Source organism: Liolophura sinensis, chromosome 1 (genome assembly GCF_032854445.1).
Source record: "Liolophura sinensis isolate JHLJ2023 chromosome 1, CUHK_Ljap_v2, whole genome shotgun sequence".
Taxonomy (NCBI): Eukaryota; Metazoa; Mollusca; class Polyplacophora; order Chitonida; family Chitonidae; genus Liolophura; species Liolophura sinensis.
The window spans coordinates 80881445-80898317 of NC_088295.1; the positions used below are offsets into that span (position 1 = coordinate 80881445).

The 16873-nt window shown below is 37.9% G+C and overlaps 1 protein-coding gene across 21 annotated transcripts in view; it reads right to left on the reverse strand.

Moving 5' to 3' along the window:
• Window positions 1-16873, reverse strand: part of LOC135461729 (microtubule-associated protein tau-like) — a 43939-nt gene that overhangs the window by 26689 nt on the left and 377 nt on the right. For 20 of the 21 annotated variants that reach the window (XR_010443386.1, XM_064738947.1, XM_064738944.1 and 17 more), the window contains exons 2-4: window positions 5523-5751; window positions 2126-3685; window positions 720-760 (exon numbers count right to left, since the gene is read on the reverse strand). Coding sequence is in view for 20 of the 21 variants with exons in the window: in XM_064738947.1 (XP_064595017.1) it covers window positions 720-760; window positions 2126-3685; window positions 5523-5559 (1638 nt within the window). In the remaining variant the exon portion in view is untranslated. Of the gene's footprint in view, window positions 1-719; window positions 761-2125; window positions 3686-5522; window positions 5752-14597; window positions 14802-16873 lie in introns of all 21 variants that reach the window. The other variant, XM_064738933.1, reaches the window with a different exon arrangement.

Below are 16873 nucleotides of genomic sequence, written 5' to 3' on the forward strand. Positions count from 1 at the left end.
GACGACCAAAGCCAATCCTCATCAGGATTTACTGGCAAGCTTCCAGTATTGGTCACCTCTGAATCGATTGATCAGTCATGTTCTGGAGGAGCTATTCTATGTGTACAAAGTATCATGCATCTCCCCACATTTATGTAGGACAAATGTCCCAGACCTATTTCTCAGAAGATCTTGCGTCTATAGATAGGCATATGCATCTGCATGCATGCAATTACCGGGTATGGGCATACATGCAACTAGTCTGGCCACTGGTCTATTTTCAGTCCAGCCAGTTTTATATTAGATGTATATCAGCTCAAATATTGATCAATGTTTGCCCTCACTTAACCTTGGCATGGTCATGTCTGTGCACGGATGTTGGTTCCATATTGCCCAGTAATAAAAACAGCCCTGTGATGGAGAGCCAGAGACACTCCCTGCAGCCATAGAGTAATGACATGCAATCAGACAGCTTAATGAGGAGAGCCATATTAGGGTGCCAGGACTTTCACCATGGTCACTTTTGATCCGGATATCATAGCCTTGAGAAACAATCCATATTCAGAAAATGTATTTACTAATTCTCTATTCAAGCCCTTAGGCCATATCTTTGAAACTGATATCTGCATTACAAGATCATTGTGACATTAAAACATTGACATATCATTATTTAACAATCAAACACAGCCATTATAAAAGTCATCATGTCACAATGCAATCAGAAGAAGAAAACAACTGACCTTTCTTGTTGTTCCTGATGCACCAGAACTAGATGATGCCTCTGTAAATGAATTAAAATAAAAATTTGTAACACAAAATGACAAAACTAACAGTAATGCAACAAGGATATAATCCTTCTACAAATATTTTCAAATATATAACTAAACTGGTAAGCAAATGTCAAGTTATATTAAATGCATGCATTTACACCTGTATTTTGAAATATGTTAACAATTTGGGAACAGAAAATAGACTGTTTAGTACACTCACAAAAGGATAGTTAGTTCATTATAAAGCATTATGCTTAAAGTACAGTTACTGCAACTGTCAGATGTATGTATGATCACAAATAACCTTCATCAAAGTCTTGTTAAAAGGAGAGTGAGGCCTGACAATACGTGTACTGAGACCATACGACAAGATCTGACCATAAAGACAAAGCATTACTACATGTAGATCAAATTTCAGACAATCCATACAAATATGGTTTCATCAGGAAATATTTTATGGAAAGGATATGAGCCAAAGATTAAACAGAAAAAAAATCATAAAGATACAGCCTTTGGAACAGACAGACAGACAGACGGAATAACAAGAATAACAATACAGACATAGCAGACAGGCGCACACATATATAGACAAACAGACCAATCCCAAACATAAAACATACATCACACATAAACACCAGGTCCAACAGAAACAGATAAAACTGTATAAATACAATCTATGAATAGTTACAAATAGTCCTGCATTTGAGCACACATGGCACAGTTAGTAACAAGGTGTATTATTTACATCATGTAGCATGTGTTGCACATGGAACTATGACACATAAACAAGGCCAATGATTTTGATCAACATGTATTTGCATTGGCCATCTGATATACAAGTAATGCATGCAAGTGCAAAATGTATGAAGGCAATAATACAGATTGCAATTGCTAGATAATACAATTGTCGTCTCATGCATCATGAAATCAAGCGCAGCTATGTCGACTGCAATACTGGAGGAATCAGCTTCACTGCAAACACAGGGAATAGGCATAAATTCTTCAAACTGTCACTTATAAGATAGTGTACGAAATTATGTGAGATATATGTGAGAAGAGTGCAACCAACATTCCCATACAAAAAACAGCATATTAGTAATAAACAAAAAGTCAAAACAAAATAAAAACAAACATTAATGTACAACACGGTATCACTGCAGTCATTACACTTCAAACTGGATAAATAAGCTTGGTTACATGTAACCAGATAAAAATCTGAAGATGGCAAGCAATGACGTGACAGGAGCAATGTCCCAGAAGCCTGGCACCGAAAAAGGCAGGCAGTAAACAATTAGACACATACAAACTGTGCAGGCTGCAGCTCTATATGCGACAACACCAAACAGCCAGTGAGTAGTATGGCATGCAGTATGCACCTGAGGTTCGCGACGAAGGACTGGACTTTGCCCGGCTAGAAGCAGTGGTTGCAGTGGTGCTACTGGCACTCCTACGAAGCTCGGCGGTGCCCTTCCTGGTGCTCTGAGTAGGCCTCATCTCTGCGGACTTTCTGGGAGTCACCTGTCCTGAGGTTTGAGCAGATCTAGTCAGGGGCGGCCTCTGTGGCGCTGGTGTCCTACTTGGGACAGAACTTGACTTCTGAAGAAGAGCGGTCTTCTTTAGGTGTTTAGCACCAGCAGCAGCTGGTGATGGCTTAGCTTTTGCATCCTTTCCAGGAGACCTTGGACTTAAGCTAGCTATTTTAGTGGCTTCTGGCTTCTTAGCTGGACTGCCTGGGGCCTTTAAAGCAGGAGTTTTGGCGTCTTCCGGCTGTTGTGAGGCCTCTTCCTTGGTTTCTGAATCTGCCACCACAGGAGCTATGATCTCTGTAGCATGGTCAACCTTTGGCTCTGGTTCTGAACATACTGGAGCACCTACCTCCTCATCATGAATACCAGGCTGATCTACGGACTCTATCTTCTCAGCGGACTCTATCTTCTCGTCATTGTCTTCTGCCTCAGGCATTATGCTATCAATAGGAACATTGTCTACAATGGGCAAATCAACTGATGATCCCACAGTTGTGTTATCTTCTTCAGTCATGTAGTCATTTTCAATTTTTTCATCACTAGGTTCACCAGGCTCTACAGATCCGTCAGAATGGTGTTCTGGACTGCCATTCTGTTCACTTGGTTTATTCAATTCAAATGGATTTCTATTCTCTTCATCTGGCTGAACTTCGTTCATTTCCACTTGCTCTGTCAACTCAGTAGATGTAGCAAAAGGGTTTGTGTCCTCACTTGGTAACACTTCCACACATTCCTGGCTGTGCTCAGATTCAAATGGATTGATGTCAGCAGCGGGACATACTTCCACATTTTCGTCTTTTTGTTCAGCCTCAAACTGGTCTGTATCTGCTGCTGGCGATAAATCAGCATTACCTTGATCATTCCCTGCATCAAAAGGGTTGAGACTAGCAAGCTCTGATGAATCTCCAAAGAAGCTGGCCTGCATGATGTCCCCTCCTCCAAACTGAGCTGGCAGAGCTGGATCAGCTTCCTCTGAAGAGGGGGCATCCCCCGAAGCTGGCTCCTCCATCAAGAACGGGTTGTTTGATGGCTCAGAGGCTTCTGCCTCACGATTTCCCGCAGCTCCCCCAAAATCAATCAGAATACCTTCTCCTGGACCAGCTTGTTCATCAGTTTCAGCTTCAGCTTTACCAGTTTCAGGTTTTACAGGGTCCAGGTCTTGTATTTCTGGATCTGTTGCAATGTGGTCAGAGTAAGGATCAGCCTGCTCAGGGGAGAGTACTTCAGGCTCTCGAGGCTGTGAATTTAAACTTAGCAAATCATCGCTGTATCTGCCCCCATTGACAGGCTTATCAAACCCATTATAACCCTGAATTAAATCTGAGGAATTCACTGCATGTTTGGCCGGCTCCTGATAGTTAGTCACTGCTTGTACATCTTCCAAAGGATCCTCCATGGTTAGCTCGTGTCCTAGAAACAACAGCGCTGTCATGATTAATGCACAACCAATGAAGACAAAAATCTTGTTATAACCATTTAACAGTTAGTAAGACCTGCAAGAAATGTGGCGTAACAGTGAGTTTAGAAAGAAAACAATTCACTCCAAACATTAGAACTGTTCAAACATAATCATACCATTCTGTCATCTGCAAAAAAAAGGAAAATATGTTTCTATACTTATAGCTAAATAACATAGGCACATGTTTCTTTAGATTGTAACAAATGACTTGCTCAACAAAAGTTCACACCTTAATATCACACTTTAAATATCTACATAGTCTTAATATTGCATTCTTACATTAGTGATAAAACGCAGTGATGTGCATCAGCAGAACAGGTTCAGGTCATCATGACAACAACTAAACACATGACGTTCCTGACTGTCAAGACAGGACAAGTTTTTGCCTGGCATAATTCAGGTGTTAACTGAAACTACATGCATGAGACCTGTCAGGCAGATGGTCACAACTCTCCCTCATATACATGTACATATATATATATATATATATGTATATCAAGCTGCCCTGATAAATATTTACACCTGCTACATTACAATAACTGAATCAGATTATCACTTAGAGATTGACATCAGATCTGCATGTAAGTCATGTCAGACCCATATGAATATCTAAGCTACATACAGTGTAGAGAACTTCTGTTCCAGGTGACTGCCATGGAAGATAAACACAAAAACCTTGGTCTTAATTGTTTTGTTTTAACAGAAGAAAGAAGATAAGAATCACAATCTGTGAATACTGCATCATTCAGATCTGTTTTTATCTGCCTGAATTTACAGATCTTCTTTCACTAGAACAAATTACAAGATAGGAATTTAAAAATGAGTATGAGGTTTTATGATTCATTTTAACAAAATGTGGAGAACGCATGTTTAAATGCACATAATATTCAAGACACATATGTTATTATAAATTATGGAGACGTATATATGTATAAATTTGTAACGTTTGTATAAATACAGCCATGCTATACAAAAAAATGTACCTTCCCTGCAACACATTACAACAACTTACCAGCTAAGCGAATTTTACCTGCAGACAGCACAGCTGTTTAGAAACCATTAATCCAGTAATAATAACGATATCTGGTTACAGGACAGGTAGTGAAGTGTGCACATGTATGTAGGTATAGTGTGACTTAGGTGTAACACCACACATAGCTGCCAGGGGTATATGGACCTAACAAACCCCACAAACAACAAATAACGCTGCAGCAAAAGCTCTTTTGTCATACTGTAATTACAGTTAATTACAACCCATTTTTTGTAAATGTATGTGGCTGGGTGACAAACATTCTCCATGAGATGATGTACAAACATGGTCACCCTACAGTGCTGAGTTGGGATCTATAAGTGGTGCATGTTACATGTGCACAGGCTTGCTGTTTTGTTTAGAGTATCATGAACTGAATTGAAGGCTGAGTTATGGGGTAGACCACTAGTCAGCATACCAGCTAATAGTGGATGACTCACAACACAAATTATGTTCATGTCATTTAGTTAGTCCTCCCATAACATACAGCAATAACACAAAGGTTACTTTTCCTCTTGCACTTAGCCCTACTCCATATACATGATCACAACAACATGCTTCGGCCATGTTTGCGTGTTGTCCTCAACAATGATAATTTATACAACGTTTAGGATACTCTAGATTTATGGGCATCTACATACATATTTCTTACAGTTCCAGCATAAACTCACCATTACAACACTTCATTGTTTGTATCACTGGTAAAACCTTGCAAGACAATAAGAGAGAATAATCAAGATCCAAGCTGATGTACGTACCCTGGTCTTCAACACCATTGGTGGCAACGTCGGCCATTGCAGAATGGAGACCTGGACAGAGTCTGAAGAGTTCCACAAGACTGTGACAACTGGTTGTCCAGAAGATAATCCAAGACAAAGAGGTAAATTAACAAACACCAAAGTTCTCCGTAACAATGGCCTAAGGTTAGCTGTGTTTGGGTGTCCCTGGTCCAACACTCGTCTCCGTAATAGTGCTGCTTTGGAGATTCTGTCAAATATTCAATAGAAAAGGCTGGATGTAGCACAATGGGTTGGGGAATAACTGTGGCAGCCTTAGCTCAGCAAAAATCAATAAAAGACTGGGTGGGTGAAGCGATGTAGAAATGGCTGAGCCTTGGTGAAGCTAGCCAGCGATCTGGGTACGGCTGCATCAAGCGCTAAACCGTACTGAATAATGCATCAGTCAGCTGGCTAGCATAATGATATAGTTCGTCACATCATCTACATAATACATGCAGGTTGACCGGAGACAAACTGTGAGGACAACAATGGTTGTGGGGAACTTGAGATGGCTCAGCGACTTCACACAAAGACCCTCAGTGACAGTCTACGGACAGATGGGGTTAAAGCTGCCCTATTCCATACCATGCCCAGTTGTAAGATGACAAATTAACGCCATTAAATTAACATGCCATTATGACAATTAATCCTTTCATCATAAAACAAAGTGACATTGATTTTGAAATGAAATGTCAAAGTACATGTAATATGACATTAAAAGGTTGTTGTACAACACAAACGTTATAATCTCATGGTAGCCTATGAAATGATTGTGTAATAATATTTAACTTGAACTGCATGTATAATTCTCCTCACATTGTAATTAAGTTCAGTACATTGTATGCTTGGAGTTAGCCAGCAAAAGTATTTTGGGTACCCAATCACCCCCTAAAATTACCAAATTTAACTTGAAAGGGATAGGAAATACACTCTTCAATTCATTGTGAATTCATGAAAACCCAAAATTTTAATCTCTCATTAACTAACTAACTGCAATATCTACAGTAACATGGCAATACCAAATGAATGGTTAAACTTCACTTTCTGAATACCACTTCTGACCACTGACAATTTATGTGTGCAAAATCAAATGTAACAGATAAAATGTTCACATACACTATGATACAAATCATGATTGTAATAACAGATATGCTACATACAGCACACATGGCTTTCATATCTTGTTTTTGTTGCATTCAACAAGAAACAACTGATAATATTGAGTTCATTATGTGACAAAAAGAGCAATGAACAATGTGATAAAACTATAGGTATAGTAACATTTTATTACAGGGTTCTTCTTACCTAGGATGATTACAGGTGAGGCTGGTAATTATACAACACCTGTCACTGGGGCATTAGTCACCTGTCACAATAGAGCAGCCTGGCAATGTCCAGGTGTGTGCAGACTTTTGTCAGGTAAGCCATGTAATATATTAAGTGAGAAGTCATTAATCCCCACAGTAAAGAGAAATATGAACATCAGCAAAAACCAGCAATTAAAGGTTCATCACGATCGCACAAAAATATTGCATCACTTGAGAGAGAAGAAGCACAATGTATCTATGGAGATGATTCTCATTTTGGATGGGTAACTGCCAACTTCACTCCTTCACATACTTCATAACTGGATCAATACATTGCTTCATTTGCTTGAGAATATATCTGCAAAAACCTGCCAGATTTGGGTTTCCTTATTAGACAGAGCCTACATGATTAGATTCTGGTGCTAGAGAATGAAGACTACATGATACTGTATTGCTGGATACAAGCCAGCCAAGTGGGCAAAAACAAATCACTCAACAATATGAATTGTATGCATATATACAGCTATGTTTGCAAACCATACTAATGCTAACTAAAAATAGAGAAATCAATGATCTTTCATCATCGTTAAACCTGTGCAACCAAAACTCTCACTAATTTCACTGATATCTCGGAAGTGATTTACCCCAGCCATTTTGCATGCTATCATAATTTAATTGAACTAGCCTAATCACTGTCTTTTTAACTCCATATGCACAGAATTTGTAGAAACAGTCATACTAGAAAGATAGCATCACTGCATGACACAGTATGGATTTTGCTATACATAATTCACTTGTTTTATACCATGTCTGCACAACTGTTTCAAGCACTGAAGAGCAAGTGTTTGAACAGCTTTATGAGCTAGTTTGCCCAAAATTACATCAGCTTCTCAGACCATCATCAATGAGGTATTAAAGAAGGTAAGGTTTCAACCATGACTCACACAGAACCATTTGCTGCTTTGCCAGCCACACAGAGAAAGGTCACTTTGTTGGCAGGATGTACTGAAGTTGTTCACAGGTTTCATATAGAACACATGCTTCTTCAATGACAAATGAATCTGCACCCTCCTGAATTCTCTATATACATGTATCAATTTATTTCATCAACTTCGAGAAATATTATTAATCTGGGGTTTTGGGACTCGTGAGACATTTAAAATGATGATAAATGACAAAGCTAAACACTAAGTGAATTGGAAAACACATGCATTCCATATTCAACAGCCCTAGTCATTTGACCCATTCGCCAACACCATGACTCCCACCCACACTGATGTAAAAAAAGTCATCAAAGCTTACATAACAGATCACAGCATGTTATAGATCTAGTTCGTGTTGCTGCGAATGAGCTGTAGCATTACCTCAAGAAGACTATCAGGTGTTCAGCAATGTGCTGTAGTTTACCAGGGACTACATGTATAGATGTAATATCTTCCAAATATTAGTTATTTAAAATAAGTGTTGGTACAGTGCGAAATACAAATAAATTAAATTAATGCATAAATCTGGCTCAGTACATGTATGTTCACTGTGAAGGAATATACTAAGTGGACATCAGATGGAATTCTCTGATGACATTAAAGGGTTGAAGCCACTCATAAGGTGTAATCACAATGGGTGATTTATTTAATTACACCATGCAAATACACACCAATAAATTCAGACATTAGAGCAGCAAAGCCATTCTATTTTATTGAAATACTAATCAATGAACATGTCATGACATGCTAGAGACAAACAGAATATCAAATGTTATCCCTGAGGCTCATATAGCTAAGCTCATTCAAACTCATCTATCTGCACAACCAGTTTAAACATGCAATTGTAGCTAAATAGTAGCACAACAAATTGCACAAAATTTGTTTTGCATTCCCAAGAAAAGAGCAATGAAAAGTGGAGAAAAATTCTAACAGAAGCTAAATGCCATGAACAGAACAGCTTTTTGTCCTTACAAATGTTCCAGCACAAAACGAAGAATTAATCGAATCAGGCCAATGTACAGCACACTGTACTATAACAGTCATTAGAGTGGAGGAAAACCATGGAGCTTCATTATAAAACTCACCACTGTACTGAGCAAATATATGTGTTCAGACAGCAGAGTCTGTCTTCTGTGTCAACACTAAGCCAAGATTAGAGACCTACTGTACTCTCTGAATTCAAAAGATTTCTCTACAACAGGAAGGGTAATTCCATGGAAACGTGCCATTTGATTTAACAAGGTCCTGCACCTAGTATCACAGGTTGGGTGGACAGAGCAAGAAGGGAACTAGGGACAAACAGTGAAAGTCATGCTAAAGAAATAAAGCCACAGAAATCGAGAAGCTAGAGAAGTACGTGCAAAAAACTTACTGCACAGTAGCCTATCCTAAATATCCATCAATTTCATACGTCAGTTCTGGGGACTTGTTACACATGTTACACATGTATTACAGCATGTGGTCATAATGCATTGCCAGGCTTTGAGGTACAGTCAGGAGAGTAGCTTATAGCAGTACCTTTAAAGTCATATCAACTAAAATTTTATATCTCTATTTTCTAAGGAATGATGATAAATATCAGCAATCAACATCAAATGAGTGTATGTATGCCTAGAGTAGGTTGTATGACATACTGAATTGCAAGAATAGTAGCCACTGGGGAGAGAGACTAGCTAGCATACAAAACTGCCATTTATCTGAGCAATACTTCACTACCTGTATGGTTTCTGAGAGATAGCTACATGTATGTGATTGATCCCTTAATTGTTACTCCTATACAGTACATGGACTCATTTGCTTCAGCTGTAAAAAAAAACATGGCTAGAGATGAAGAAAAATATATTTTTTAGTACACTATTATAACTGTTTATTCTCTTACTCTCATGTATTTACTTTACCAGGCCCCAAGCTGATCAGGCTGTTTTCTGCATTTGACACCTGTTCTCTAAATGTTAATAACCTATACTAAGCATACCTTCATATACATGTCGCTTATCATTAGGCATTATATTAATTTTGTTGTGTCATGTGAACGCACTCACATAGCTACTTGAAACAGCTCTTCACAGCTCCATTCATGGCATGCTGTGAAAGTGACAGACGGGCAAAAGAGAGGGGAGTGGATTAAACCTTGTCGCCCTTGGAAAGTGCTGTCCACCTTACATTATTATACACAGGACAATAAATTTATGTAGTTTGTTCAGATCAACATAACAACTTATGCTAGATACAACTGCCACCATAATGCATGGATACTTCTATAACCTCTTATTATTAAGACTTGCGCCAAGTCATATTCTACATTGTAAACAATCCATTTGTCCATCACATTACTATTATGTGATGTACAAAAGTGAAGGGGTCAAGTCTGTGTTGATCATAAACTTATCACAAACCAGGTGTTGTATACATGTGCTAAGGTGTGACATTCTTAACTTACAACGGTAAGGTTACATAATGGCTGTTACTGTATACCCAGCTACATGTATGCACATGTCTACACTGGGACTTTGTGTTGCTCGAAGCAAGCCACACAGTTACAGGCCCAAATGGTTTGGCAGAATTGAATGTAATATAAAAAAGTTCAAAGGAAATGTTTTGTTACATTAGGAGAATTTGAAGTTCTAGTAAGTCACATGACTTTATTTCTTCCATGCATTTCTACATGATACACAGATTGACATATACAAAAACTTAGGCCAGTTTGTGTCTAGAACTTAATGTTTAGATTATTTCATACTATTTCATGCCTAAAATTCTTTCAATATGAATACTTACATTTCCAGAACTTTAAACTTACTGAAGAAAGTTAATTTTTGCTAACCATCACATGAAATGTTCCTAAAAAAAGGTTGACCAGCTGATTTCATACCTTCAGAAAAAACTTTCGCAATCCTGCACAGAGCAGATGTCATAACATGGTAATTGGTCTGATGTCACTGGATGTACATGTACACATGGGTACCTGACTTTTACAAGTGTGTTCAGCTCCTGTACATTGGGGATATACATGTACAAGTATACAGATGGGCGGAATCAGGCCTGATTAGTCTGTCAGTTTGTGCCAATTATCACCAGGCCTGTGTCCCATCCACACTCACTACTGCAGGATGTCTCTCCCTGACATCAGGACTATATTATATACTGCCAGCTTGTTTATGGGTTTTGGTTTCAGCATTTATCCACCCTAAGTGGGTCTGTTTAGGCCCAAATATCACAATGGCATATGTGTTACTCCTCTGGAGGGATTTTGTAAACAACCAGGATGACTGACATCAGCTATATGTCATCAGCAAATTTTTAATGACTGCTGCAACATTTGTCACCACTAATGGTACTGCTAATCCCCTCCATATTTACGACATTTCTCTTTTTCGAATGACTAAGGAATAAGGAAAGGGTTTATTGTACATTTGTTATTTGTCTCTTTCTATTTGCGCTTTTACGCATGTCAGTTTATGTTTATCAACTTTACTCCTCCACCAAGTTCAAAAGTCTGAATCTTAAAAACATAATCAAGTCTTCAATTTAATTTTTACAAATTTTTTAACAACGCATTTTTATTTACTTATATTTCAATGACATCCATATGAATTACCTTATACATGTAGGTGAAATTAGCTGTTGTAAATTTATTTTGAGATTCTTTTATAATGTGAATGTCTCCAAATGCATGTGTTTTGAACAATAACATATGTTTATCTTCCACCCTCAAGTCAATTGCTATATTTTGATCTTTCCTCAGGGACAAGAGCTCACATAAATACTAGTTACTACATAAACAGGTGCATGATAAACAGGTAATGTGTCACACAAACATTTCGTGACATTACAATTCCTCACAAGTCATCATGTTGTGATGTAACTTCAGTGGTTTTTCTGGATTTATAAGGTTGCAACACACATCAATTTCAATTATGACGATAATTTGTTACCGGCTGTCGGGAAAATGGGGAAATACAAATATCTGTGTGATTCTTCAGCATGTAGGATACCATTAGTCACCACATACACCACCACAGCATCTCCATCATCTACACACTTTATCATCATTTTACACACGCACATAATAAATCCTCAAGAAAGCTTAAAAACGATTCTAAATATTTATTTCTTTCAGATAAACATGTCCTACATTTTTTGTTAATTCATTTCCTGGAGGCAAATTCAATTCGTACATCAACCAAACCATGCATGTGCATGAATACAAGAACCAGAATTGTTATCACAGTCATGCTGATTTATTTGCACACATATAATCTAGCCATCTGCTGAATGATACTGTATTCAGCTAGGTTTACCATACATATACCTTTCCTCAACTTTTTCAACCGCCTCAGAAACCAATATTTTGAAACATTCTGAGAGAACTATGGGATGTACAGAAATAAACTGCATAGTTTTATGAAGCTTACATCTCGAATTACACAAACAAATCATTTTAGCCTCACTTTACTAATGATATGCATAAATTTCACTGAGAAAAGGGCTTCAGCGGTTGAAATGGTTGAAGATTTACAGTGTACATGTACACTTTAGCATTTTATGCGGCCGTATGCAATGTTTTCAAGGTCATGGGGTTATTTAAGTTATATTTGGTCACAGACTTGCAAACAAGATATCTCTTTAAGCAATTTTTATCAAAATTATATTACATGTGCACCTAGTCATAGAAGAACCCTCTAGTTTTTCACTGATCACCTTGTATAAAAATTTATTTCTTGCATCTGCATGTGGTTGTGGATGTAGGGTATTTAGTGCATTACAAGTTATTTTTGTTTATTCGATTGACATTCGGCTGTACTAAAAAATATTTATATATATGTTTACAGGTACAAATTGATGAGACTAGTGGACACTACTGCCACCCCCCCCCCCCTCCCCTGCCCCTTTCCACAGTACCCAACAAAACCCTAATGTAAAGTAGTACTGTAATCAGCAGGACTGAGCTTGTAGTATCATTGGTGAAGACACCTTACAAACCTGCTGGTGTAGGCCTATACTTGTTTAAACCTGTAGTGCGATTGGATGGAGCTTGTGATATAATTGGTGAAGGACCTGTGTTGTCCTGAATGAGACTCATGAAAGTTTTGATAATTGAGCCAGGATGGGCCCTGAAGCCACCTGCCGCTATGGCTTTTGGCCTTGTACACAACTATACATATAATGTTGTACAGTTACAGCCTTGTGAAAATGTAAGATGACCACACTCACCTGGGAACCTTATGTTTCCATGGAAACCTGACAATCAAGACTATGGCCGCTTTATGTATACAGCTACTAGCACACACAGGTATATTTTAACACTAAAGCTGAACAGTTCAATTTTGCTCATGAGAACACACCAGGACCAAGAGAGGAGAAAATTAGCTTCTTGATGCAAATGTACATATATGCTTTCAATAATGATAAGTAGCTTAGTACTAGGCTTATTCTTTAACACAGAGGAAAAAGTTGTTGATGACCTCAAAAGAAAATATAGAAACATGAATGAATCACCTACTGCTTCTGGCAAATCTGTTATCTCTGACATAAATCTGTACATGTTAAAAGAGTAGTGCCTTTATTTTCCCTGGACACACACAGCTAAGCTGATCAGTCATTATAAAAAAAAATACACAGATCAGAAAGTCAATTGTGTGTGTCTCACGTACTAGAGCTTGAGGAAATAGCCAAGGTCTACACTACAGGACTGTTCTAACCACAGCTGGTGGCTGGAATGTGAGAGCTGGGGACCAGAAGATACCTGGTCAAACACCTGTCCTCAGTAGTGAGGTCTGGCCAGTTAGGGCACAGGTGACTGCTACCTCCCTCATCACTTATAAACCGTAGCATTTCTAATTTCATGTCAAGATGGCATAAAAGACAAATATATATATGGCTGTGTGTTGATGTGCACAGCCATCACATTTGGACATGTTATTGAAGGGCTGTAGTCCTGTTAGTCATATACAATGTTGTGTATTATACATGAACCACCATGCAGATCGACTGTCAAAGCATACGATTCCAAAATTATTGACACAAGAGTGATAAAATAAACATCAACAGAGATTCACTTGTTATTCGTATATTTCTAGGTTATATCCATATCAAATGTTCAAGGTGACTTTATAATTTTTCAGTACTGAGTCATGCCCAATGAAAATAAATTCCAAATGGACACATCAAAAATAATAAATAAATATTTTCATATATTTGTTGTATGGTAAGAACAAAAACTATACATTTTCACCCTTTTTTGTCTGTGCTGTACTGGGCAGCAGCTTTCCTATTATGATGTGTTTACATTCCTGTTATACATTGTAGCTAATTTTTTCCACAAAGTGTAACATGTAACTTTTCATAAGGGTGGTGGTGGACCCTGCTCATTAAAAAATGATTCAAGCCTGAGGGGTGTAAACAGTTGCCTGGGAAATTCTAAAGAGGTAACTCTATCCAGCAGTAAAAGAGCACATCAAAGCAAGAGAGAACAAAATTTCCACATTTAACTAAAACCTTAGTAAATATATATTTTTTTGCATGGAAATAATGACTGAGAATCTTCAGAAGCAAAAGTCCTTAACTAAGTCTGGTCAAATAATATATATTTATACAAGTATTTGACTGACAGTCATTTTAAGATAGAAGTATATTTGTAAGGATTAAGTTCTCACACACAGGTGAATATATGAACGTTAAAACAGGACATAACAAAACTTCATTCAGCATTTACAGTTATACCATGAGAAAAGTTAATGTTTTTTAAAAGATCTAACACTTACCAGCTAGGCAAGCAGGCAAAAATTGAATCTACTCCACTGATTGAGAGAGAAGTGTCCCACTAACAGGGCCTGGATAGCACAGGTTAACTAAGGCAAGTGCCCTCACAAAGTATCTCTAGTCGCGGTCATGCATGATGCATTTCTGACAAGCCAATGGATAGACACCTCTGGATAATACATGCCCACATTCCTTTTCAAGTTGACCTGTAATCAAGGTGATAGCATACAATACACAGTCAAGTACACCTGTTCAGGCTGACTTAAGGACATTCAAATCACAGGTATATTATAGGCCATTATACCTGGCTTTATTTTAAAGACGCTTTCATTTCATGCTGGGATACATGCACGCAGGATTTGTCAGAGTGTCTTCTGTGATACATGGATTTGACATGTTCTCTCTGGTTCTTGTGGCATGTAGACATGGACTCAAATCAGCCACTTGAAACCCTGCCAAAAAGTCAATTAGCTGCTACCAAACCTTTAATTCCACCACTGCACACAAGCAAAGTAAATGTTTCCTAACCAAACAAACTTAAATTGATATAGATTTCGACTAAGCATACAAACCTGGTTTGCATGAAAGGGGCAACTATATTATTGGAGCATTTTTCAGTTGCAGTCTGTTGTCAGGCACTTACATGTGTAGAAATTAGCAGTGGTACATTAAGTGGCACTAGCCATATTAACCAATCCGTGAGTAACGACCAGAAAATTCACCTGAATTCTTTGTTTTGATTCATATACTGATTAGCAATCCATGCAAATCAGATTCTGCCCTGTATGATATCAATTATTTATTTATTTATCTAATTATTTGACTGGTGTTTTACACAATACTCAAGAATGCTTCACTTACATGATGGCAGCCAGCATTATGGTGGGAGGAAATCAAGCAGAGCCCAGTGAAAACCCACGGCCATCCGTAGGATGCTGACAGACCTTCCCATGTATGGCCTGAGAGGAAAACGGTATGAGCTGGGCTTGAACTCACAGCAACCACGTTGGTAAAATGCTCCTGGGTCATTGCACCATGCAGGCACATTAACAAGATCTCAGGTTGATAGGTATGGCAACCACAAGCCATCACCCTAAATCAACATGCCTAATTTAACAGATCCAGCAGTCTGCGTTTATTTCTTCTGCCTTTAAAATGTTAATGGCAAAGTTCGGTACTTCCCTACATAGAAATATGGGGGGTTTCTTTGGTGAATATGGAGAAAGTTTGTGTAATTATCCTGTAAGTGGTACATGTATGTGTTGTATTTAGCAGCAGCATGATGCATATTACGTCTACCTTGAACTTGTGTCCTCACCTGCCAGTACATGCTGAAATTCTAATTAGCAATCATCATCTCCATGCATTCTACATAAAAAAGTAACCATGAATATTAATGATAAGGGCAATGTGTAAATGTGGGTAACATATACAGTACCAGCTCAACATTATGGAAGTAAAACAATATTTATTGATTTATTTATTTGATTGGTGTTTTACGCCATGATGTATGATGATATTCAGGTCCATTGTCAAAAAGATAGGTTCCTGATAAATGTTCTGATATATAACCCTAACATAAGGAAATGCCTATCTATTAATAAACATTCATCACATCAGACAGTAAAACAGACATAACTTACCACAGATAACATAATTTTGCTGCTGGAAGAACTGCTATGTCACACACTACTGATGGAATGTAAATACATGAATAACATCTCCAGGTTCCCCATCCATCTTAATGACTGCCACCATAGATATACGTGAAGAAGTCGAGTTAAACTATGACCAAATAAATAAATAAATTTCACACATGTGTGTTTCTAAATCTGTATAAATATGCTTTCATTTTATTAGTAGGCCCACATTTAAACAGACTCTGTGTGCTGTTTTAAAATTCAGAGTTTTCATTGACCTATTTATATGACAATTATATTGGCACAATGATGGAAACTATGAAAAGACATGACAACTCCTTTACTCACAGAGAGGACAGCTGAGATATAAAAGTTAACATCCAAACAGTAGCCGAAATCGCATCACAAAAAGGCCTCAATTAAGTTAATTGTTAAGGCTGATTAGATCATGTGCGTATCAAAGATGAGGATTGATACTGATAAGCAGGATACCGGCACTTTGTTTCATTCAACGAAATCATTTCTGTCCACCTTGGTGCATCTGTCTTTTCTGTTTTAGTGACATCTTAACTGAGGTATAAGCTTTCAGAGTATGCCCATGGCACATAATGTGTCAGCCCTGACCTGTTTTAAGTGGG